Here is a 21,241-nt window from a genome sequence, read left to right as displayed (position 1 = left end):
GACTAGCGTCCTTCTAGCGCGTCTGCGTCATCCATGTCCGCTCCGCTACAGGCGCCTTCTCGAATCAATCACCAACACCAACCAAGGTTCACCACTGCACCTCGCCTTTGTCTACTTATTTCTTCCGGTCGCGCTTCCCTCCCAAATCTCCTCCCTATACCCTACCACCAGCATCACCTTTATCCACTCCACCACGAAATTCATAGCGTTCCGATCATGATATTGAGGGTATGTCTTTATGCCCAATGCAGGTGATATCTTACTAATTCGCACCAGTTCGTTAGCAAAGACGGTCAGTTCCGGTTGACGGTACAGCCCGAGGACACCTTCTCGTCGATTCTGCCCCAGGTTGCCGAGAAGCTGCCCAAGAATGTCGACATCCAGAGCATCAGTGTTAGCAACAAGCCGCAGGGAGGCGACGCGAGGAAGCTTGCTGGCCTTGAGGGCGTGAGCTTCAAGCAAGTGGGACTATCGTACGTAGCTTACCCAAGCTTGTCTTCACAGCTAATGATACTATAGAAACGGCGCGCAACTCTTCCTATCCTTCGAGGAGCAGTCTGCGGCACCGAATGGCCATGCTGCACCTTCGACCGGCGGCGCACGACTGAATGGCAAACCCGTCGAAGAGACCAACATGGGCTCCGTTCCCATCGGCGATGCTTTGCAAACTATAAAGAACCCATGGGAGGTTGTCAGGCAGTCCCCGCTCGACGACAGGCTAGATAGACAGGATGGCAAAATCCCCAGGAAACGCGACGCCCGCATGTGTTCCCACGGGCCCAAGGGCATGTGCGACTACTGTATGCCCCTCGAACCCTACTCGCCCGCATACCTCGCCGAGAAGAAGATCAAGCACCTCTCCTTCCATTCATACCTGCGCAAAGTCAACTCGGCGAAGAACAGACCAGAGCTCGGTAGCTCGTACATGCCACCGCTGACCGAGCCCTACTACCGCGTACGCCCCGACTGTCCATCGGGACACAAGCCATTCCCAGAGGGTATCTGCACCAAGTGCATGCCTAGCGCCATCTCGCTGAAGCCACAAGAGTACCGCATGGTAGACCATGTCGAGTTCGCTTCGATACAGGTGGTGGACGATGTGATCAACTTCTGGAGACAAACGGGCTGTCAGCGACTGGGCTTCTTGTACGGCAGGTACGAGGAGTATACTGAGGTGCCGCTGGGAACAAAGGCTGTTGTCGAGACCATCTATGAGCCACCGCAAGTCAATGAGGCGGACGGTATCTCGCTAGGCGAATGGGACAACGAGAAGGAGATTGACGAGATTGCCGCACAGTGTGGGCTGCAACGCGTCGGTGTGATCTTCACTGATCTCCTCGACGCGGACAAGGGCGACGGCTCTGTCATCTGCAAGCGTCATATGGACTCGTACTACCTTTCCTCCTTAGAGATCTGCTTCGCAGCACGGTACCAAGCAAGATACCCCCGGCCTTCCAAGTGGAGCGATACTGGACGACACGGATCCAACTTTGTAACGTGTGTAATCAGCGGCGATGATCAAGGTCAGATTGGCATCTCGTCGTACCAGGTTTCGAACGACGCCGTCGAGATGGTCCGCGCAGACATCATCGAGCCCTCAGCCGAGCCATCAGTCATGCTTGTTCAGTCGGAAGAAGACAATGAAGCCTTGAATCGCGCGCGGTACATCCCTGAAGTTTTCTACAGAAGAATCAACGAACACGGTGCGAACGTACAAGAGATTGCCAAACCCGACTTCCCCGTGGAATATCTGCTTCTCACACTAACACACGGATTCCCTACTCAGCCAAATCCTCTCTTCACTGGTGGCAAGTTCCCGATCGAGAACCGCGAGGCTATGGGCGAGATGCCAGAGATTTCACATCTTGGCAAAGCTCTCAACGCCAGAGCGAACGGGCTGGCGCTCAACACGACCAGCGGCCTCAATGCCATTTCCAATTTCCACATGCTATGCTTTATCCATAACCTCGGCATTCTGTCAAAGGTGCGTCACTGCAAAACTGCATGGATATGATGCTAACTGTACGACTAGGACGAAGAGTCACTGCTCTTCAAGGTAGCATCAACGCACGACACCTCAGAAGGCTCAGCGCTCCAACATACCGGAGGCTGGGCAACCCTTCTGACCATTCTCAAAGAAAGTGGTGAGCGCCCCCCGAAACGTTCCTATCAATCTTCGCCCCAATCCAAGTCGGCCAGTAGGGGGGCTGCAGCCTTAGACCACACCCGCGGTACGATGCGACAGTCCTCCTATGGCTCAGATTCCGATTCAGTACAGTTGGCTAAGAGGGTAAAGGGGGTTAAGCTTGGGAAGTAGATTAGTCTAGGCTAGTCACACTCCTGGGGCGCGACCTCTGACACCATAGGTCTGTAACCCGAGCGACAATGGAAAGGCTCATGAAGCCTGGAAGTAGTGGGCATACTGGTGGAGTTGAGGAGCTAGGTATGAGCGGAGGTGCATGCATTGCCTGGCGTCGTCGCAGATTTCTAGCATCTGGTGATCGGTCGAGAGGAAATCAGGGTGTGCAATATATCCGTTGAACTGTGTTTTTGACATCTTCTGCCGTGAGACATGTCTGAAGGTATAGCTTGCTCTATGTGAATCGCTCAACCTATCTGATTTGTTAATATAGACGTTGTTATGGAAATATCTGTACGGTCTTTGAAACTTTTGAGCATGATTGAGGATTGGCGAACTGCTTTGTATGCCGCGATGATGATGTGATTAGAGAAAGAAGACGTGGTCTGTGCAGAAACGTGAGTTCGCGGTCTCGCGTCGACGCGTCGCACTTTAGCAGTCCAGCTCAACATCCCAACCTCGACACCTCAAACTCCACACAACCACCACAATGGCCGATTTCTTCAACGTAAAAGCGAGGCAGCAAGCCGCTGCAAAGGCCAGCTCATCAAAAGCGCCTACGACGAAGCAAGAGCCCAATCGCATGCAGCCATGGGTTGAGAAATAGTACGAACGCAGCACCTAAGCACACCATTCCGCACCCATACTAACAGCATCACAGCCGCCCCAAAACCCTCTCCGAAGTAACAGCCCAAGACAACACCATCCAAATCCTGTCCCGCACGATGCAATCCTCCAACCTCCCACACATGCTCTTCTACGGCCCGCCAGGCACAGGAAAAACCTCCACGATCCTCGCCCTCGCCAAAGAACTCTACGGCCCCGAACTCATGAAGTCGCGCGTCCTCGAACTGAACGCCTCAGACGAACGCGGCATCAGCATCGTGCGTCAAAAAGTCAAGGACTTTGCGCGCCAGCAACTCAGCGTAGCGCCTACCTACAACGTCATGACGGAAGACGCGAGCAGCGGCGAGACAAAACAAGTGCGGTACAGAGACAAATACCCGTGTCCGCCGTTCAAAATCATTGTGCTGGATGAGGCGGATAGCATGACGCAGGATGCCCAGAGTGCGCTCCGTAGGACGATGGAAACGTACAGTCGCATGACGAGATTCTGTCTTGTGTGTAATTACGTCACGAGGATTATCGATCCGCTTGCGTCGAGGTGTTCGAAGTTCCGATTCAAGAGCCTGGATCAGGGAAATGCGGTTAAGCGTGTGGGCGATATCGCGAGGTTGGAGAACGTGCAGTTGGAAGAAGGGGTCGCGGAGGAGTTGGTCAGAGTCGCGGACGGCGATTTGAGAAAGGCGATCACGTTTTTGCAATCCGCGGCGAGGCTCGTGGGCGCTGTCGTACAGGCTCAGGGTGCGGGAGGCAAAAAGAAGAAGAAGGTTGTTGCTGAGGACGACGAGATGGATATCGATTCTGCGGCGGCGCCAGCTCAGACACCTGCTGTTTCCCTCCCTATTATCGCTGAGATCGCGGGTGTGCTACCCCCTGCTACACTATCTTCGTTCAGCGACTCGCTCTTCCCCAAGTCTTCGGCTACCAAGTCGATACGCTACAACGAGATTGCCAAGGTGGTGGAGAATATGATTGCAGAGGGGTGGAGTGCGTCGCAGACTGTGGGTCAGTTGTACGAACAGATCATGTACGATGAGAGGGTTGAGGATGTCAAGAAGGTGAGGCTTGCGGGTGTGTTTAGTGAGACGGATAAGAGGCTTGTGGATGGCGGGGATGAACATCTTGCTGTGTTGGATCTGGGAGTCAGAGTTGCGGGGGTGCTTTGTCTCTGAAGGAGCAATAGCGCTGTCATGGGGTTCGTGTCTCCGTAAAGCATACTGGGTGAAGGGCATAAAGGGACGTATTTGATGGGACAGTAGCACTCATAGTAACGTAGTCGTTTACATGACCAAACAGAAAGCTACATTACATTCGTATCGTATCGCGTGGGGATATCTCAAAAAGGATATACAAAGAATAAACATGCGAAAGCACACGTTGTACTCCCGCTCAAAGCTCGTCGTGTAGCGCTCAGCGCATGGAAGCCATCATCTCGTCATGCGGGGTCGCGCCCAGTCCGCCCAATATCCAGACAAACTCCGCTTTCTACTGCACATACAACTCCGACAAATACCCGTGAAAATATGAAGAAAGAATGCGGACCGATCGCAGCGTAGTTTCGTGAAACATCCAGTAGCGTACATCGTCGTCAGGCTATGCGAAGATGCAAAATCCAGCTCCAACACTGAACATGGCGATAGCAGCCAGTGTCTCCGTCCGGACCGCGAATCTGTTGCCAGTAGACGGTGAGTTCGATGGCGTAGCTGAAGCGCTGGCTGGAGTTGCAGAAGACGCTGTGGGTGAGGCGCTCTCTGAGGGTATTTCAGATAACGAAGGCGACACTACATCGGTGATTGTTGACGCCGACTGCGATGTCTTAGTAAGTGTGGTCTGTGATGTTGACACGGACGTCGTGAGAGAAGTATCGCTGGAGTTGGAAGACGACGACGCCGATAGAGACGCAGATGCAGATGCGATTGCGGAGGAAGACACGGATAGCGACGACAAAGATGATGAGGCAGAAGAGGAAGCACTCACCACCATCGTACCCGTACTCTGCGCCTGACTCACAACATCGGGGCCCGCTTCCGACGTCGCAGCCGCAGCAGCGGGATACAGCTCCGGCAACAGACTCTTGACATCTCCGGGTAATTTCTGGTACCAACCCGGCTCCAGATCGCCTGTTGGCATGGGGGCGTTGGGGCCCGTGGGCATAGCTGTTTTGAGCACTGATAAGACCGAGAGGAGTGTTGGGTTCATGGTTGCGGGATCGATGGCGCGGTCTTGGAGGTTGGGGAATTGGATTGCTGATGCGAAGGCACCGGTGGAGGCGAAGGCCATGAGGATGGAGATGGACTTCATGGCTGTAAAAAGTTGTGCGATTTGGGGTGATTATGGGTGTTCAGATGGGTTGGCGTGGTGTTCGCGTGGCGGGTAAAAGAATGTGGGGCGATTGATTCTTGTTTAGAAGGATAATGAACGAGCGTGGTTCTTCAGCGAGAGCGAGTGTCGTGAATATAGTAGGTTGTTGTTGACAAACAAACGCGTGCAGCGGAGTCACTGCGATGCACGACTGCGAGCTTTTTGCGCAATATGACGTCGAATCGGGCGGGGAAAGAGTGCTCGGTCCCTCTGTTCAGTTTGACCGTTTGGGACGTTGAGAAAAAGAAAGTATCGTTGGGAACCGTTCGGTCAAGTCGTTATGTACCCGGGCTTCCTGAGCCGCCGTAGAAGTAAGAACGGTTGTATGGCGCTTCGCTGGCGAGAATTCGAGATCGCAAGACCGATTGGAACGTGCAAAATTGTCTTTCACTGCGCTTGTAACCGTCTGAAATGGGGCAATACGATGATGGTGCTGCGCGAAGCCGTGTGTACGTCCAATGAGTGACCAAGTGACGAGAAGTTTGATGAGACTCTGTGCGACTGTGCCACAAGAAAATTAAGTGACCTTCTGACGAAGACGCGGGTATGGAAAAAGAAGAAGATACGAGATGCGAGTTCCAGCGCGCTCAAAAGAGAGATAATCAAAGCAGGTGTTGAGATGCCTCTGGTAAACAAAAGCAACCCGCGAACCAGATTTGAAGCTGAGGGGAAAATTACCGAGCGGCTGGGTAGTTTGGACATGACATCTGAGGCATCGACCAACCCCAGCAACATACGTTCCGTGTCGCAGCCTTACCTCAGATGCGAACTCTCTAATGATACTCGCCCCCCTGTGCCGTCGGTTGCGGCAAGTTCTGACGTTGCTTGCGCGCTAAGCCTCACCATGTCGGCGGCCATTGAAACATGCTCGTTGTTTCGGAACATTTCACGAACCGAAACGTGCGGCACCTGCTGAGTACTCACGAGAGTAAGGTACGGCGAGGGAACTGTTCTTAGAATAGTTCTTGCGGAGTGGTAGAAGTTTCTCCAGTGAGTGAAGTACAAGCGTTGGCGCACATGCGCGCGATGGAGGTTTACAAACGACTCGGCGGTTTTCGAGCCATTTGCCGGCGGCAACATTGTGTCACTTTGGAGCCATCTTTCGGCTTCCTGTTCATGTCTTCTGTCTGCTCCTCGTTTGGGCTGCATCAAGCTCGATTCCACAAGGGAGGCGGAGGTAGAGACTGATCGAAGAAAGGCGCACAAGAGGACAAGTATGGAATCGGGGATGATGAGAAGATGCAGCTGAGAATCACCTCATCGCATGTCAGCGCTTTTCTTTCAGTATCGTGCGCCTCTGACTGGCCCCATCCATCCGTAGACGGGAAGTTACGCATCCAGGAAGCCTTCTCCCGAGCAGTGTTCACATGCGACCCGTCCCAAGCTGGAGGTGTGCCGTCGGTGGTCGCGGACTCCGGAGAATGGAGAGGATTGATGCGAGCGCAAATGAGATGGAAGACCAGGGTTCCCCGCGGAGGTGCTATCCCAAAGCAGACGAACCTCGGCATCCCTTCCCACGACGCCACGCATGATGTTCGCTCAGGTACGAACGTGACAGTGTGCGATTGTCGACTAAGGCAGGTGCTAATCCACACGGCGTCTCTGGATAGGCTTGGTGCTTGGGCGACCGGCATATAAGATGCACTGCACATGGCCGCCCCAACTAGGACGGTACCCACCGCTACCAATCACCATAGCCCCGCGACAGCTGTCGAAGCTCTTCTCACGACGAAGTCGGATCGTACCAAACTACAGTTCTACCAACAAACATACTAAGCAATATGGCAGCTCCAGCAAGTGCTGATATCAAAAAGCTCGAGGGGAAATGGGTCATGGTAAGTTACAAGCAGCTTTGAAGTCTTAGTGTTCTCTGCATCCTTCATCATTTCGTGCATCGCAACGTCGCTCTAACACATCCTAGAACAAGTCACTCTCGGATGCATTTGACGCTGTTCTCGCCCTGCAGGGCATGGGCTGGCTGACGCGTAAAGCCCTTGGTGCAGCGACCGTAACCCAGCACCTCTACCAAACCACCATAGACGGCGAAGACAACACGCCAACGACAGAAATCAAGATCGACCAACTTATCACCGGCGGCATCAAAGGCTCCACCGAGACCCGCATTCTAGACTGGCACTACCGCGAGCACGTCGACCGGCTCTTCGGCACCGTCAAGGGACGGTCGCGCTACATTGCTCTAGCCAAGGCAATCGAAGAAGGAAAGGCTGCAGGTGTGAGCGAGGAAGATGCAAAGTTCGTGGCAGAAGGGTGGTTGCAAGAGACAGAAGAAGGAGATGTTGTGGAGAGCTTTGTGGAGAACGAGGCGAACAAATGGACTGCGTGGCAGATTTGGGGCTTCGCGGATATTGGGGGTGAGAGGAAGTTGACGAGGAAGTTTGTGGTTAGGAAGGTGGGGAGTGATGAGGTTGTTAGGGTTAGGCTTGTATATGACTACACGGGCGCGTTGGATCAGGCGGCTTAAGTCACAGGTCTGTACATACCCGTTAGATTAACCAAAGAGCTGTCATCCCTAATCTGATCTGAGCGTTGTCTTGTGCGTGTCATGGCAAGGCCTCACCCTTCAAATGGGCTATGCTATCCCTCGAGTCGATGATGAGTCGTGCAAGTTCTCTCTCCCATAGTATGTACCACTTTGCACAACACAACACGACCACGAAGCAGATTAGCCGGACCCTCGTACAGTTGAGCTCATGCATGGATACAGATTCCTTTTACTGGTCTGGCTACCTGATAAAGAGCTCTCTTGGTACCACGCAGGTTAGTGGCTACGTCCCATGCTGCACCTGACAGGCTTAAGTACTGCGGTATACCTCTCGCAGCAGGCGCCACAACATCTGCAACTCTCTCCATTCTGTTCTTTTGCAGGTGTTGGTGCAAATTGACATTTTCGCCATGGGCACGTTCAACATGGCCGATACAAGCTTTCTAACGGACCTCTTCCTTGCCCTCATCGTTCTGACGTCTACTATCCTTATCCTGATGCTGGTTTGCCTCGTCATCCGCCTCATCAACCGACACAAGAAAAAGGCCAGCCAGCAACCAGTCCATGAGCCCGCTCTACTCGATCTTGAGTCCGGTCGAGAGTATCGCCTATCGCATCGCCTTTCGCGGCAACAAATACAACAGGAGCACTACGAAGACCTACAGCAACGCTACTCGTCCGTACCGCCATCACCATCAATCGAACTACTGCCCGAGATCAAGACGAGCGCGAGTGATGACAGAGCGAGCGAGTGGTTGGAACGCGGAGCTACGGACGAAGGCATCAATGTGGTTCATGGGGATTTGGGGGAGAAGAAGTCGGAGATGACACAGGCGGTGGTGGTTAGGCCGAAGAAACAGTTGAGGTGGGAGTGGAGGGATGGGAGGGTGGATAATGGTGCTGTGCCGAAGAGATCTAGAGTTATTGAAAGGATGGATAAGGATGGGATCGTGTGTAGGGAGTATCGGACGGAATGAGAGACTGGATGAAGGGGTTGGTGGAGACATCTAGAGGTAATTGTAATGAAGACAGTGTCGAGCAATGTATCTCTCACTATCTCATGTCAGCATCTCGGAATACTGGCATAGTCGAAGGAACGTTGGCGCGTGGAGGTATCGTGCGACTGATCCAAAGTGCCCCCTCGCTGCGCCTATATTGTCGCGCGACTGTGGTATAAAGCCGCTTGCATGCTGACGTGGCTTATCATCTTAGTCCGGGAGCACAGAGTAGGACTTACGTCCGCAATGGTAGCTATGACAGCTGGTACAAGTGCTGTCAACTCCATGGTAGCTCAGGCTGGACTGTAGGATTGGTGTGAACACAAGTAAATCCTGTCTGCTAGTAGCGCTGTTATCATATCCTACCTATAGCCAGTGGTATTGTAGGCGTTGTGTGACCGCGAAGACTAGTGCATGGTCTTGTGTCCCCCCCTTTACCCGAGTCCTGATCGTACAAATGATACGCTGAGCTCCATAGACCAGCAAGCAAATACAGTACCTTTGTTCTATGAAACCCTGGGGTTTTAGACACTCTCGACATCGACGGAATCTGACACTGTGTATCATAGCGAACACTGGAGGAGACCATATTGATGTCGACACGCATCCGTACCCTGATATGCCGGAAAGCCTCTACGGCAAGGCCTCGGAGGTTCTCAATGCGGACGTTGGTTCCAGAGAGAGTGGCCACACAACTTCGCTGATTGGCGACATACCGATGACTACACGCCTCACCTCATCAGCGCGCTCTCAGCAAACACAACCTTCGATACTGGTCCCATCCATGTATAGAGATACAACGCCAGGAGACACACACCCTATTGGCGCCATTTTTGCGATTGTGCTCGCTGGCATCATCGGTCTTGCAGTCCCGATCACCCTCTTGACAAGATATCTGAAACGCGCCAGACAGGAACAGAAGCAGATAGAAGAAGAAGACGCGGTCCTGGAGGATGTGTTACAGCACAGCCAACTCAAGTCAAGAGCGTGGAATGTGGGGTTGAAGCGACTGCACAAGGCCTCCATCAGAAAGTGATCCAACGAGGAGGCCAGTGCTCAGTTGGTGGGTGTGTTTGGGCGGCCGAACTTGGATACGAAGACACCCTGGTTGCAAGGCTGCGCGGAGCGCGAGATGCTGGAGAAGCTATTTGAGCGAGAGAATAGGGTGCGTAGAGGTAACAGGGAAAAACCATTGCCAGTGTGCCCGGAGTGATATCGAGAGCGGCGAGACCGTTGGCATTGATAACCGGTGATGCGCCCATCGAGCAGCGGTTGTCAAGTACGAGTAAGCGTAAGCGTACGCGCACGCTACATGTATTTACCTGTTCTTGGGCGTCTGTTTGTGGCTTCGGGTAGTGGACAGTATGCGATTCAAGAAAGGACTGCAAGGCGAAAGACATGGATCCTCCATACATGTATGCTGCTCCATCAACGATTCGCATAGAATTGGTACAAGATAAGATTTGTGGCGACCTCAAACAAAGAGAGAGCTGGATGGGTCTGGAGCCTACACTGACATTGGGTCGCCTACTTTGCAAGTTTTCATCTTGATGCAGGTTCCATGGTGTTTAGAGTTTTCCCTGAATGAGGTGTGGCTGGTTGCTGTGGTGAAATAGTGAGGCGTTCTTAATGTCCGGAGATGTCTGAGGATGAAGAAGAACAGAGACGACGGTGACCGTAGACAGAAAGCGTACGTAAGCTCGCATTAGAGTGGTCTGCATCGAAACTCGACTGCACGTCGATCAGCGGAGATGCAGATGCAGGGGTGAAAGACGTTGCCCAGCGGTAAGAACGTGGTAAGACGGTTACGCTAGGCTGCAGCCGAGTTAGCGTAGAAGCTTGGACAATCGACCAAATTTCACAACTGGGTAAACAAGAGCTGTTTGGGTTCATTTACTTGAACTATTCTTTCTCTCGCTCGATAATCACACGCCCGACGCGCCTGAACACGAGATCCTGCATCTAAGCGCTCCTTCTCCCATCCACAACTGCGACTTCCCCCCAAAGCAGCTGCCCGCCCCGCTCGCTTCTACCACCCGCCGACACCCCACTGACGACCTCGGAGCACACGAGCTCTCACACCACCCTACGCGCACCATGTCGGGCGAATTGGATATCGACTTCACGCGCCGAAACAAGAAGCCGCGCCCGCTTTCAGACCACGAGAAGGAAAAGCTGGATGAATTTGTCGACGCGATTCATTACTCGGCGAGGTGGGTTGTCAACACAAGAGGCGGTCAGCGCGTTTTCTTTATTGACCGCGAACACAGATACTCGGACGACGCATACGAATACCGCCATGTGCAGCTGCCTAAGCAAATGCTAAAGGCTATCCCAAAAGACTACTTCGACGGCGCGCGAGGCACACTGAAGCTGCTCTGGGAGGAGGAATGGCGGGCACTGGGCATCACACAGGTACGCGTGATTAAAAGACAGGCTGCAACATATATGCTGACTTGGGAACAGAGTCTGGGATGGGAGCACTACGAGGTCCATGAGCCAGAACCTCACATTTTGCTTTTCAAGTACGTTGTGTCAGAGCATACGCCGCGCGCTGCAAGCTAATTCTCCAACAGGCGACCGATCAACTACCAGCCTCCCATGCACTGATTCAACATCGAACCGCGGCGCAGCCCGAGGTCTACTTCACATTGACCGAACACGCGCAACAGCTGCGCACACCACCACGGCACACGAGACGGTCTATTCGCGATACCTTCTTTATCCATTTTCAGCGAGGCGCGTTAAACATAACGACGATATGATTACGGTGGTATGATCGATGCGCTGGGGTTGTAGGTTTACGACCGGGTCGAAAGCGCGTCTCTATATCCATTATGATAGGGTACCCGAAGCCCACAATTGTACATATGGCCGAGGCAGGAGGTGCAAGGAGTACTGGACATTGGGCAAGAGAATATGGATTAGGTATATGGTTGTTAATTGCTATGCGGATTTACGATAGATCCATAGCTCCTTCACCTGGTCCGAATTTGATACTTGTTGAAATGACCATTTTGCACCAGAATGCCCCGGAGAGCGCAACTTGACGTATGCATACTCATACGGACCGAATCTAGCGTGTTCCACACCCTCCTCGCTTTCTGGTATACCCACATGTCAATCTCGGTCCCTGCGTAAGTTTTTCTTGATCTATTTGCTTGTGTTTACTTGATAGGGAAGAGAATCTTGAGTCAACCCCAACAGTAAACATATGCGGACAGGCCAACATTAAGCACCATGGCAATGCCTCTATAGCTCCCGGCGCTTTCTTCGGACGCGAGAGTAACATGCTCGTTGTCGCTCCGTGCTAGATAGTGTCCATTGCGGCCATCTAGAACCAGGGTTTTACCGCCATATCAATCTAGAATCTGAGGAAGTTCAACTTATGAGTAGATCTTGAAGATCAATCAGCCCGAATCCAAGGTTACGATATATTGCCGGTCTCAAGAGTAAGCTAGTGGCAAGGAGATGCTGACTGTAGATTCACGACAAATTGAGGGTTCGTCATCCTACACGTATTCCTGCAGCGGTGGCTAAAGATTGATGTTGTGGGCTTAGGCTTCGTCTACGATGTGTTGGCACTTTGTTACCTGGGCATTGTCAAGGTATACCTGGCTCCTTTTATATGCTCAAGCAAACACGACGTAAGAACTCCAACAGCTAGGAGGCAGGTTTTTGGACTACCGAGTCAAGGACTCTCGCATACATCCAGTGGAAGTGCGCGAAAAATGATTAGACTGACTCTTCAGAGGGCGCAATATGTAGTCGTGACGACGGAGTGAATGATTCACACTCCGGAGAAAAGCGGCCCGACTTTCCTTGAGATGTCATCAGCCTGGGCAGAATCCACACCCTCTAGCCTCTCACATGCGGATCTGCGCTTAAAGATCTCGTAATGTCAACCACGAACCCATGGTCTTTCAAATCTACATGCGGTTGAGCGGACGGATCTCATTCCGGTACCTAGGCCAGTCGCATCAAGCGGGCGATGAGGGGAATATTGGGATCTGACTTTCTTTACGGGCCTTTCAACAACGACCTCCAGTACTCGGAGGAGGATATATCGTTCCGTTGTTGAGAGATTAAACGGTAGTTTAAGCGAGGACGAATGTGGAAGTACTGAGCGTGCAGCTGGGTATCCATCTGTCATCCCGCAGCATCGCAACCCAAGTCTGAGGTCGCTGGCAGTGCGAGGCTAAGCCTGCGTTTTACGTACACTGGCGTAGATCGCATCCGATTTTCCAGCCTTCTTCGGTCTTGGGAGGTTTGGCGGCGCCGCGGTTCTTCACCCAGCCTCCCTGAATCGCGTCAACGGCGAAAAGTGCTATGACATCAACGGCAAGATGCAACGGCAAGATGCAACTCGCTGACTAGGATTGGCGGAGATATTCGGGTCCTGCGCACTGCCGGTGGTCGGAGCGGAAAGCGTTTTGCCTGAAGTGCGAGCGGTGAGAAACGAGACCAGGGGCAGAGCGGAGCGGAGATCGCTGTCGAGGGGTCCTATGCTAAGTATGGCAGTAGGGCTTGTGGAGAACACGCGACACGTGCGGAGGCCGTTCATACCATTACCATGGATACTGGCATGGTCGGGCGAGCTGCCTCACGATGAGGCGGCTCGTGAAAACCTCGGAACGTGGCAAAATGTCGGATCCATCACGTCGTGCCATGTGCTGTCGAGGCTGCGAACAAGAAAATTCAGCGGTGCAACTGTCAGCTGCAAGGTCCCTCAAACGGTCGTCAACTGTTTACCAGTGCTAGGCGAGCGATAATGATGCGTAGCCGTGGGTGACGTGCATGCGCCAATACTAAAACTATGGAGTATGGTAACGAGTACATAAGAGTAATTCCTCGAGACAGTTAAACTGGATCCTGTGTAGTACAGACGCACAGATAAGCAAGAGCTGGAGTAATGGAAAGATCACATTATTCAGGTGGGGGAAGCCATGCACGGCGGCCATTGGCCCACTGCGAAGTCCTTATCTCTCGGCTGTACGTAAGATAGAATGCAGGAAGCCGCTAGAGCCCATCCAGCTTACCTCCAAGCAACATCCGTGCACCCTGCATCTTGAAACCCATCCCGAGCACATGTCTGCCACAAAAGACTCTCGCAGCGCGCTCTCCAGCGACACTCCAGTATATACGACTGCCACCCCCGATTATGCGCCTGCTCTCTCCCCACACAGGGTTCTAGGTCTCCAAGCTCCAAGGTCAGGCTGATTTCGCCATCCCGCCCGCCTCCGCCCATCCTCTACTTCTTTCGTAGACCTTCAATGACGGCGCGAACCATCAGTCACCTCATACTCCTCGCCGCCGTTACCGGCAACCTAGGGCCCTAAGTAGGACTCGTCTGACTCTCCATTGGATTACCCAACTGGATTTGCATTTCCGGGATATCTCCCATATACCGATTGAACTACCTATCTCCCACGCGATAAGACCTGTCACGAACCCTGCTTCCGATAGCGAGATACTTGCACCCTGATTCGGAAACTAGCCAACGGGCCGTAGTCTATCATAGCCTTATCGCACCCTTCCACCACGCCAGCTAGCCATGACGGCCGTAGCAATGCAGCAGCCGGCTATGGGCCCACGTCCTGTTGTCTCTATAGCACCAGCTCGTCCTCGCACGATACAGAAGTCACCATCCAGCAAGGAGAGCTTGAGCAAGCCTACATCCAACAACGGTCCAGTATCTAACATCCGCTCACGGAGGGAACGCCCTTGTGACGCGTGCCGAAGGAGGAAGAGCCGCTGTGTGATACACGAGGGCGCTGCTTTGTGTGTCCTGTGCGAGTTCCACAAGCAGGAGTGTACCTTTGTACAAAGCCCACTGCCGCGGAAGAGGAAAGTCGTCGACGGCGAGAAGAAGGACTCGCCAAACAACACCAAGAAGAGGTATGTTTAGGCCACCCCGCTACTGCTTCACGTCCACGGCTCGCGTAGATATATCACTTCCGACATCTGCTATGCCTCTTGCGTCACGCTACCAGGTCACGTGCGCATGTGCAACCTACTTGCTTTTTCATCCCGCATGTGGTCGTGGCACCGGGAGCTGTGGCCCTCGCCAGGCATCGGCGTATAGCTGGATGTCGTGCTGACATCCTCTGGCAGATCCGTCGACTCAGATCCTCCGCCACTAGCACTATCAACACCCACCATCACAGCAACCGCGCCAAGTCCACCACCACCGCAACCCTCACTATCTCAAATAGCGAGCCTTCACTTGCCTCAGTTTGGAGAGACATTAGGGCTGCAACGGCGGCAACATAGCAGATACATCGGTTTGAGTTCTCCATTCGATTCGCTGCTCATTGGCCTATCACAGTTCGACACCCGTAACGAGTCGACCTTCGACCTTGGTACGCTTCGACGTGTGAACGATCATGAATGTTTCATTATGCTACCTGACGAGAACACACAAGACTTCGCCGGCGAGTCTGAGGCCTTGGGTCAGGTCGAGCAGCTTGTGCACCCACATGGTCCTGCTTTACTAGATCTTTACTTCCAAGTAGTGCATCCAAACTACCCCATCATCCAGAAACATCTGTTTGTCGAACGGTATCGCAGAGGCGATCGAGGTTTTTCGCCAGCCTTGTTGGCTGGCATGTACATCCTAGCGCTCAACTGGTGGTCTCTCGACCCCAAGCTAGCAAATTACTCCCGACCTGATGCAACGCGGCTAGAAGCGATTGCTATGAAGGCGCTCACACTAGCTATGGAGCGACCTAAACTGTCGACGATACAGGCTGGCTTATTGTTGCTGCAACGTCCTGAAGCGGACTCTTGGAGCTTGACAACACAGCTGGTGGCCATTGGTCAAGAATTAGGTCTGCATCTCGACTGCTCATCATGGTCAGTTCCTCTCTGGGAGCGTGGCTTGAGGAAGCGCATCGCATGGGCGTTGTACATGCAAGACAAGTGGAGCTCACTCATCCACGGCCGGCCATCGCACATCTTCAATGCCAACTGGGCGGTGAAGCCGATTACAGAAGACGATTTTGTTGAAGAAGGGGATGGATACGAGACGCGCCAGGAAGAATCCGAAGAGGAGCAGGTAGAGAGCCACCGAGGCCGGATACTGTTCGCCCAGATGATTGGGCTCACGCAGATCATGGCTGAGGTCATGGACACATTTTACACCCAAACGGCGATCCACGACTTTGCTAATGCGGGGAGAAAGTCGACCGAGTTGATCCTCGCACGAGCCAAGCCAGTACAAATCAAGCTTCGTCAATGGCACGAGAAGCTACCCGCAGAGGTCAAGATGAACGTTCCCGAGAAGGGCAAGCTCACCTCTACGGGCTATTTGCATCTCGCGTACTTTGCGACGGAGATTACGCTGCACAGGCGCATAGTGCAGTCGCTAGACTCCACCAACCCCGACTCGTATGGCCTCTTCATGTGCCGCAACGCCGCGAAGACGCGACTGATCTCTGCTATGGATTTTGTGAACCGTCTGAAGCCGGAGCATCTGCAGGGTTTCTGGTACTTTGCTTCCAAAGTCAACTTTACGCTCATCGGCACCTTTGGGTCACTGCTATGGGCTACAGCACCCGCCAAGGAGGAGGCCGAGTTTTACAAGCTCAGGCTATGCGAATACCGCTGGACGCTTTCCGTCTCTTCCAAGCGAGCGGACTTCCTCGAGTACGCCGTATCGATGTTGGACGCGAGTCGCGCCATGCTTAACAATCTGGCGGAGAAGCCGAGCCTCGCAGAACAAATCAGCAGTGCTGGCGTTCCGCCCGCGGCGCCCCCACGGCAATACAGTTCTTTTGCCAATATGGGACCGCCGCAGAACCCGAATGGGGCGGGACGGTACGAGATGGAAGACGTCGACATGGGCGACGACAACGATCTGAGGAGGATGTCATCAGGTGAAAGCTTCGAGGGCTTTAATGATGGATCTCAATACGGCAGTCGGCCGCATACAGCTGGTAACTCACCTCGCTCAATGTGAGTGCTTGACGCCAGGGGCTTTGACGACTCGCGGGATTGTCGTACAAGTTTCAGGAAGTAGTCTTGTGATGTTCAGCGATTAAGCGTTCTTTTCATGGTGGGATGGTGGGCGTTATATAGGCACGCCTGGGGCTGCCACAATGGTACTCTGGGATTGCGCCAAAATGGCGCCATATCGCGACAGACGGCACTGGGATACTCCACGGATTTGCTCTTCAGCGACTGTTGGTCACGATTTGATGTTCAGCGATAGCATAGACCGCTTTTTGGATATAGGGTATTGACGAGAAGAATGCATGTTGGTACATTGCCGCCGCCTTCGTGCGGTGCAAGCATACTCGGCCTTTTTTTGAGACGGCATGCACGTGCCGAGTGAAACAAGCAAGTATTGAGCTGACCTTGGTGTAACAAGAATGCAGCTTTTGACAGCAATCTGACTGTTGCTGTGGCATTCTGAGTTGGAGACGGGCTGTGCCTGCCGTTGCCTGAATATTTTTACTTCAGGGTTCGGGCAACAGCTGACACGCCTTGACCGCGTTGCCTGCGCCTCGGACCCCGCCCATGATCCCCCAACACCCATCACACATTGATCAGTTCACAACTATCCGCACGCGCACAAACAGTGTTTTCGATATCGCAATCAAAGTTCAAACGGCAAAGCTAAGTAGCGACGGCAATGCTGATCGCGTGCACAAGCCCCATACACGCACACCGCATTCTCTCATGTTCAGACAGCGCGCCGACGCGCGCAACGCGAGCAATTCTCACTCCAACACCTCCGCGCCATATCAGACCACCCTGAAGGCGTTCACGGTCTGACCCGTCCTTCGGTGAAAATGCAAAGGCGTGCGGGTAGGAGCAGCGCTTCATCCCGCTCAAACAGGTCGCTTGGCAGCCTCCTTCAGCCGCACCTGGACAATGCGGCGGGCGCATTGGCGACATGGGGAATTAGGCGTCCGTCATGGGCATTCGGTGATCGACCATTCACGGTGTACGACTCGATGAGGATAAATTAGAAGAGTTGCGCTGCCTCATTGCCCCATTGCCTGAATGCAGCTTCGTGGCTTGGAACCGGTCAGCTTCGTCTTTTGTGCTGCGTGTACTTACTTGTCTTTTTGCTTACCCCTGAGTATCATATAACGACGTCCGACGCGCTTGCCTGCGATTCAGCCTTGGTATCTGATCAGCGTTCTTGCATCTGTTTATATGCATTCCTCCTTCCTATAATCGACATTGCGCGCTACAGACGACCGACCTTCTGTTCTTCTTTTTCCATTTACTTACACAATCTTGCCTTCTGCCACTATGGTCAACGATAACACCGCCTGGAGACGACGGCTAGTGATTTGCTGCGATGGCACATGGCAATCTAGCGTCAGCAGCAAAGACAACATACCCTCAAATGTCGCCAGACTCTGCCGCTTGATAGCGCGCGTTGGCACCGACAAGGACGACGCATCGAAGAAATTCCACCAGATTGTGTATTATGACTCCGGGATAGGAACCGGGAATCTAAGTACCTCTGAGAGGCGACGACAAGGCGGCACGGGAGCTGGTCTTGCGGAGAACGTCATCGAAGCCTACAACTTCATTGTACAAAATTATGAGCCGGGCGATGAGATCTTCTGCTTCGGATTTTCGAGAGGAGCTTACACCGCACGTGCGGTTGCCGGGCTGGTCTCGGATATCGGTGTGATTGCACCCGTCAACATGCAGTTCTTTCCGGAGCTGTATCGTCTGTATCAAAGAAACGAAGAGGGTGTTGATTTTCGGGAGACGAATGAGTACAGATGGTTCACCAAAGGCAAGCTCAGCGAGAAGGGTCTGCAGATGGAGAAAGAGGGCGTAGATGTCAGGAACATCGACTGGCATGATCTCAAACTGCTGGCGGAAGTGTGGGATATTCGACCGCATGGTGAGCTTGCTGTTAGTGAGGGTAGTAGGAAGGTGAAGGTGGTTGGTGTGTGGGATACTGTCGGCTCGTTGGGTGTACCTGATCTGATTGGTATTGATCTGGCATGGTCGAGGACGAAGTATGGGTTTCACAACGTCGAGCTGACGGAGAGTGAGTTTTAGTGGTGTCGAAGCGAGTAATTGAGGCTAACGATTTGTAGACATCGAACATGCATTCCAGGCGTTGGCTCTGGATGAGCGTCGGAAGGCCTTCCGCCCTACTCTTTGGTACATACCCAAAGATCTAGTCGACGACCCCAACAGACCAACACCGGAGCTGAAGCAGGTTTGGTTTCCTGGTGTTCATACAAATATCGGTGGTGGTTCACAAGACGCTTTCGGCGACATGAAGGGTGACTCGGAAAACATATCCACCGCAACCCTCTGCTGGATGCTTCAAGTCATCTCGCCTCATCTTACCATCGATCGCCATGCCTTCCAGCTGTCCATGGATCAGTACACGCGCTGGCTGTTTCGCCTCCGCTTCGCATGCACCTATCACCACCAGAACTTCCTTCAAAAAGCGTGGAACCTGCTCCCAAAGATCTCCATTCCCGGCATCGGTCACGACACACTCAAACCTCCGCCGCGTTCTCCACCCCACTCACATACCAACTTCGACTTCAGCTGGGGTACAGGTCCTCTCGTAGACTCTTACAGCGGCATATACTACTTCATCGGATCTTGGCAGCGCATGCCCGGCCACGAAGAAGTCGAGTGTTACAACGAAGACACCAAAGCGCCGAAATGGACCAAACTGCGCGACCTGGGCGACACAAACGAATACATCCACCCCATCGCCTACTACCGCCATCTCGTCCGCGGATGGGACAAGCACTCTCCGCTGAAACACAACTGGAACCGCGGTAATTGGCGCACAAAAGAGGATGACACGGCGAGGTTTTGGTGGTACAAGGATGGTGAGCAAGAGAAAGGCGCGATACCTGAGTGGATCATGATGCCGGATGGTCCCGCGGACGAGTACAACTACGAGAGGATGTGGTATAATAAGTGTGAGGAGGTTGCGGGCATAATGGATAAGAGCGTTGGAAAGGAAGAGTTCCGCGGCAAGGGGTTCTTGGAGAATTTGGACAAGGAGATCGATCTGGGGGTTGATGGGATGCCGAAGGATGTCGCGCCTTGAGAGGGGGGTCACGTTCAACTAGGGAGGAACTGAACACCCTAGAGTCTACGTCGACGTTACGCTACCTATATTGCATACTTTTACGTTAATGTAGTCTGCAAACCTGTCTAATACTCTTCTTGTATAAGGTATGGTCCTCGAATACAGAGATGAAACTCAATGGTGTTGCCGCATACACTGGGATGATATCAGAGGATTGGAAAATCTGGCGTCGATGTAGGCTGTACGGTGTTTAGATTTCGGCCTGATTAAGATGTTGTGGTAGATGAGGTAGTTAGTAATGCAGCTAAATTAGTAATTAGCGGGAGGTTATCTTTCTGAGGAGCTGGTCTCTTATGACGACGTGCTCAATTCCTTGTGGTAGACGGGTACAATACCGTTGAGGGAAACATCTAAACACTTATGTCGCCAGCCCAACTGATCTTGACCAGACCTACACATACGTGCGACTGACCTGATAATCCAGGTAGGAAATGCCGAAGTTACCTCTAAAAACCTCAAGAAACAAGTCTCTTCGGGTACTGGACGTAGAGGCGGTCCACGGCAGAGTATCACAGGTGAAAGCAAGGTACGGAGGTTGAACCTTGGCTGCATAGACAAAATGCAAGACAATGCAAGCAGCGTTTGTGTGTATCTTCACCCCTTTTAAGAAACTTCATCCTAGTTTCTTAGACAAGATAGATTCGCAAGATCCACATAACTCTTGCGATAGCATGCTATAAACTGCACAAATAGAAATAAGAGGCAGGAAAAACAGCAAAAAAAGAAGTTGTAATGGACGGGCGGGTGATGTGGGATGTGTTAGGGAACGGGCTCGACATGTAGAGTGGATTCAATTCGCCTAGGTGATATACCGAAAACCTCCAGGGGACGTTGAGGGTGGTTGTAGACACAGGAACTTTGTAGTATCTCTTCTATACTCAACATAGCATGTTAGACCTTCAAAAAAGAGTTACAGGGGGCATCAAGGGGCCAAAAAATGGACGGACGGGTGATCGAAACCCGGACCTCTCGCATGTTGTTGAAGACTTCTGCACTAGGCTTAGCGCTAAAATCCTTGCAAAGCGAGCGCTCTACCACTGAGCCATACGCCCGAGATGTATTGAGTCTCTTGGAGACGTTGATGGCAAATTTTTGTGGAATTTGGATCATATTTCAAGTTTTTGGGCAATGCGACGCTAGCGCCCGCTTCGGGTTAGCCGCACGTGGATCTTCCCGACCACGTTCCGCAGGCGATCGAAAGCGTGCAACTGCCAGGGTTCACAGCCACGCCTTGGCGCAACCCGGAACCTCGTCGTCAGCACCAACACACCCACATCCTATCACAGTAAACAACACGT

The 21,241-nt window shown here is 52.8% G+C and overlaps 7 protein-coding genes and 1 non-coding gene across 8 annotated transcripts; 6 read left to right on the top strand and 2 right to left on the bottom strand.

Moving 5' to 3' along the window:
- Positions 1–216: 216 nt before the first annotated feature.
- NPL4 (nuclear protein localization protein 4) lies at positions 217–2,317 on the top strand (the record flags this gene model as incomplete). Its single annotated transcript, XM_049374189.1, has 4 exons — positions 217–228; positions 277–473; positions 520–1,984; positions 2,033–2,317. 4 exons carry the CDS (start codon positions 217–219, stop codon positions 2,315–2,317), a joined length of 1,959 nt encoding a protein of 652 aa, XP_049236329.1.
- Positions 2,318–2,849: 532 nt separating this feature from the next.
- Positions 2,850–4,155, top strand: RFC2 (Subunit of heteropentameric Replication factor C (RF-C); the record flags this gene model as incomplete). The annotated part of the gene is made up of 2 exons (XM_049374188.1): positions 2,850–2,965; positions 3,021–4,155. 2 exons carry the CDS (start codon positions 2,850–2,852, stop codon positions 4,153–4,155), a joined length of 1,251 nt encoding a protein of 416 aa, XP_049236328.1.
- Positions 4,156–4,745: 590 nt separating this feature from the next.
- Positions 4,746–5,284, bottom strand: J4E87_002551 (uncharacterized protein; the record flags this gene model as incomplete). Its single annotated transcript, XM_049374187.1, has 2 exons — positions 4,746–4,789; positions 4,972–5,284. The coding sequence occupies 2 exons, from the start codon at positions 5,282–5,284 to the stop codon at positions 4,746–4,748; spliced, it is 357 nt and encodes a 118-aa protein (XP_049236327.1).
- A 1,841-nt stretch (positions 5,285–7,125) lies between these two features.
- J4E87_002550 (uncharacterized protein) lies at positions 7,126–7,826 on the top strand (the record flags this gene model as incomplete). The annotated part of the gene is made up of 2 exons (XM_049374186.1): positions 7,126–7,179; positions 7,266–7,826. 2 exons carry the CDS (start codon positions 7,126–7,128, stop codon positions 7,824–7,826), a joined length of 615 nt encoding a protein of 204 aa, XP_049236326.1.
- A 3,116-nt stretch (positions 7,827–10,942) lies between these two features.
- Positions 10,943–11,455, top strand: CKS1 (Cyclin-dependent kinases regulatory subunit (Cell division control protein cks1); the record flags this gene model as incomplete). Its single annotated transcript, XM_049374185.1, has 4 exons — positions 10,943–11,058; positions 11,116–11,260; positions 11,312–11,370; positions 11,422–11,455. 4 exons carry the CDS (start codon positions 10,943–10,945, stop codon positions 11,453–11,455), a joined length of 354 nt encoding a protein of 117 aa, XP_049236325.1.
- Positions 11,456–14,399: 2,944 nt separating this feature from the next.
- J4E87_002548 (uncharacterized protein) lies at positions 14,400–16,805 on the top strand (the record flags this gene model as incomplete). The annotated part of the gene is made up of 2 exons (XM_049374184.1): positions 14,400–14,743; positions 14,960–16,805. The coding sequence occupies 2 exons, from the start codon at positions 14,400–14,402 to the stop codon at positions 16,803–16,805; spliced, it is 2,190 nt and encodes a 729-aa protein (XP_049236324.1).
- A 1,304-nt stretch (positions 16,806–18,109) lies between these two features.
- J4E87_002547 (uncharacterized protein) lies at positions 18,110–19,901 on the top strand (the record flags this gene model as incomplete). Its single annotated transcript, XM_049374183.1, has 2 exons — positions 18,110–18,869; positions 18,919–19,901. The coding sequence occupies 2 exons, from the start codon at positions 18,110–18,112 to the stop codon at positions 19,899–19,901; spliced, it is 1,743 nt and encodes a 580-aa protein (XP_049236323.1).
- Positions 19,902–20,881: 980 nt separating this feature from the next.
- J4E87_002546 lies at positions 20,882–20,995 on the bottom strand. Its single transcript has one exon. It is a non-coding gene; the product is annotated as a tRNA-Ala (tRNA).
- Positions 20,996–21,241: the final 246 nt, after the last annotated feature.

This window comes from Alternaria ethzedia, assembly GCF_023757985.1.
Source record: "Alternaria ethzedia strain BMP 0044 chromosome Unknown scaffold_4, whole genome shotgun sequence".
NCBI classification, from domain to species: domain Eukaryota; kingdom Fungi; phylum Ascomycota; class Dothideomycetes; order Pleosporales; family Pleosporaceae; genus Alternaria; species Alternaria ethzedia.
This window is presented reverse-complemented; position numbering and strand designations above follow the sequence as displayed.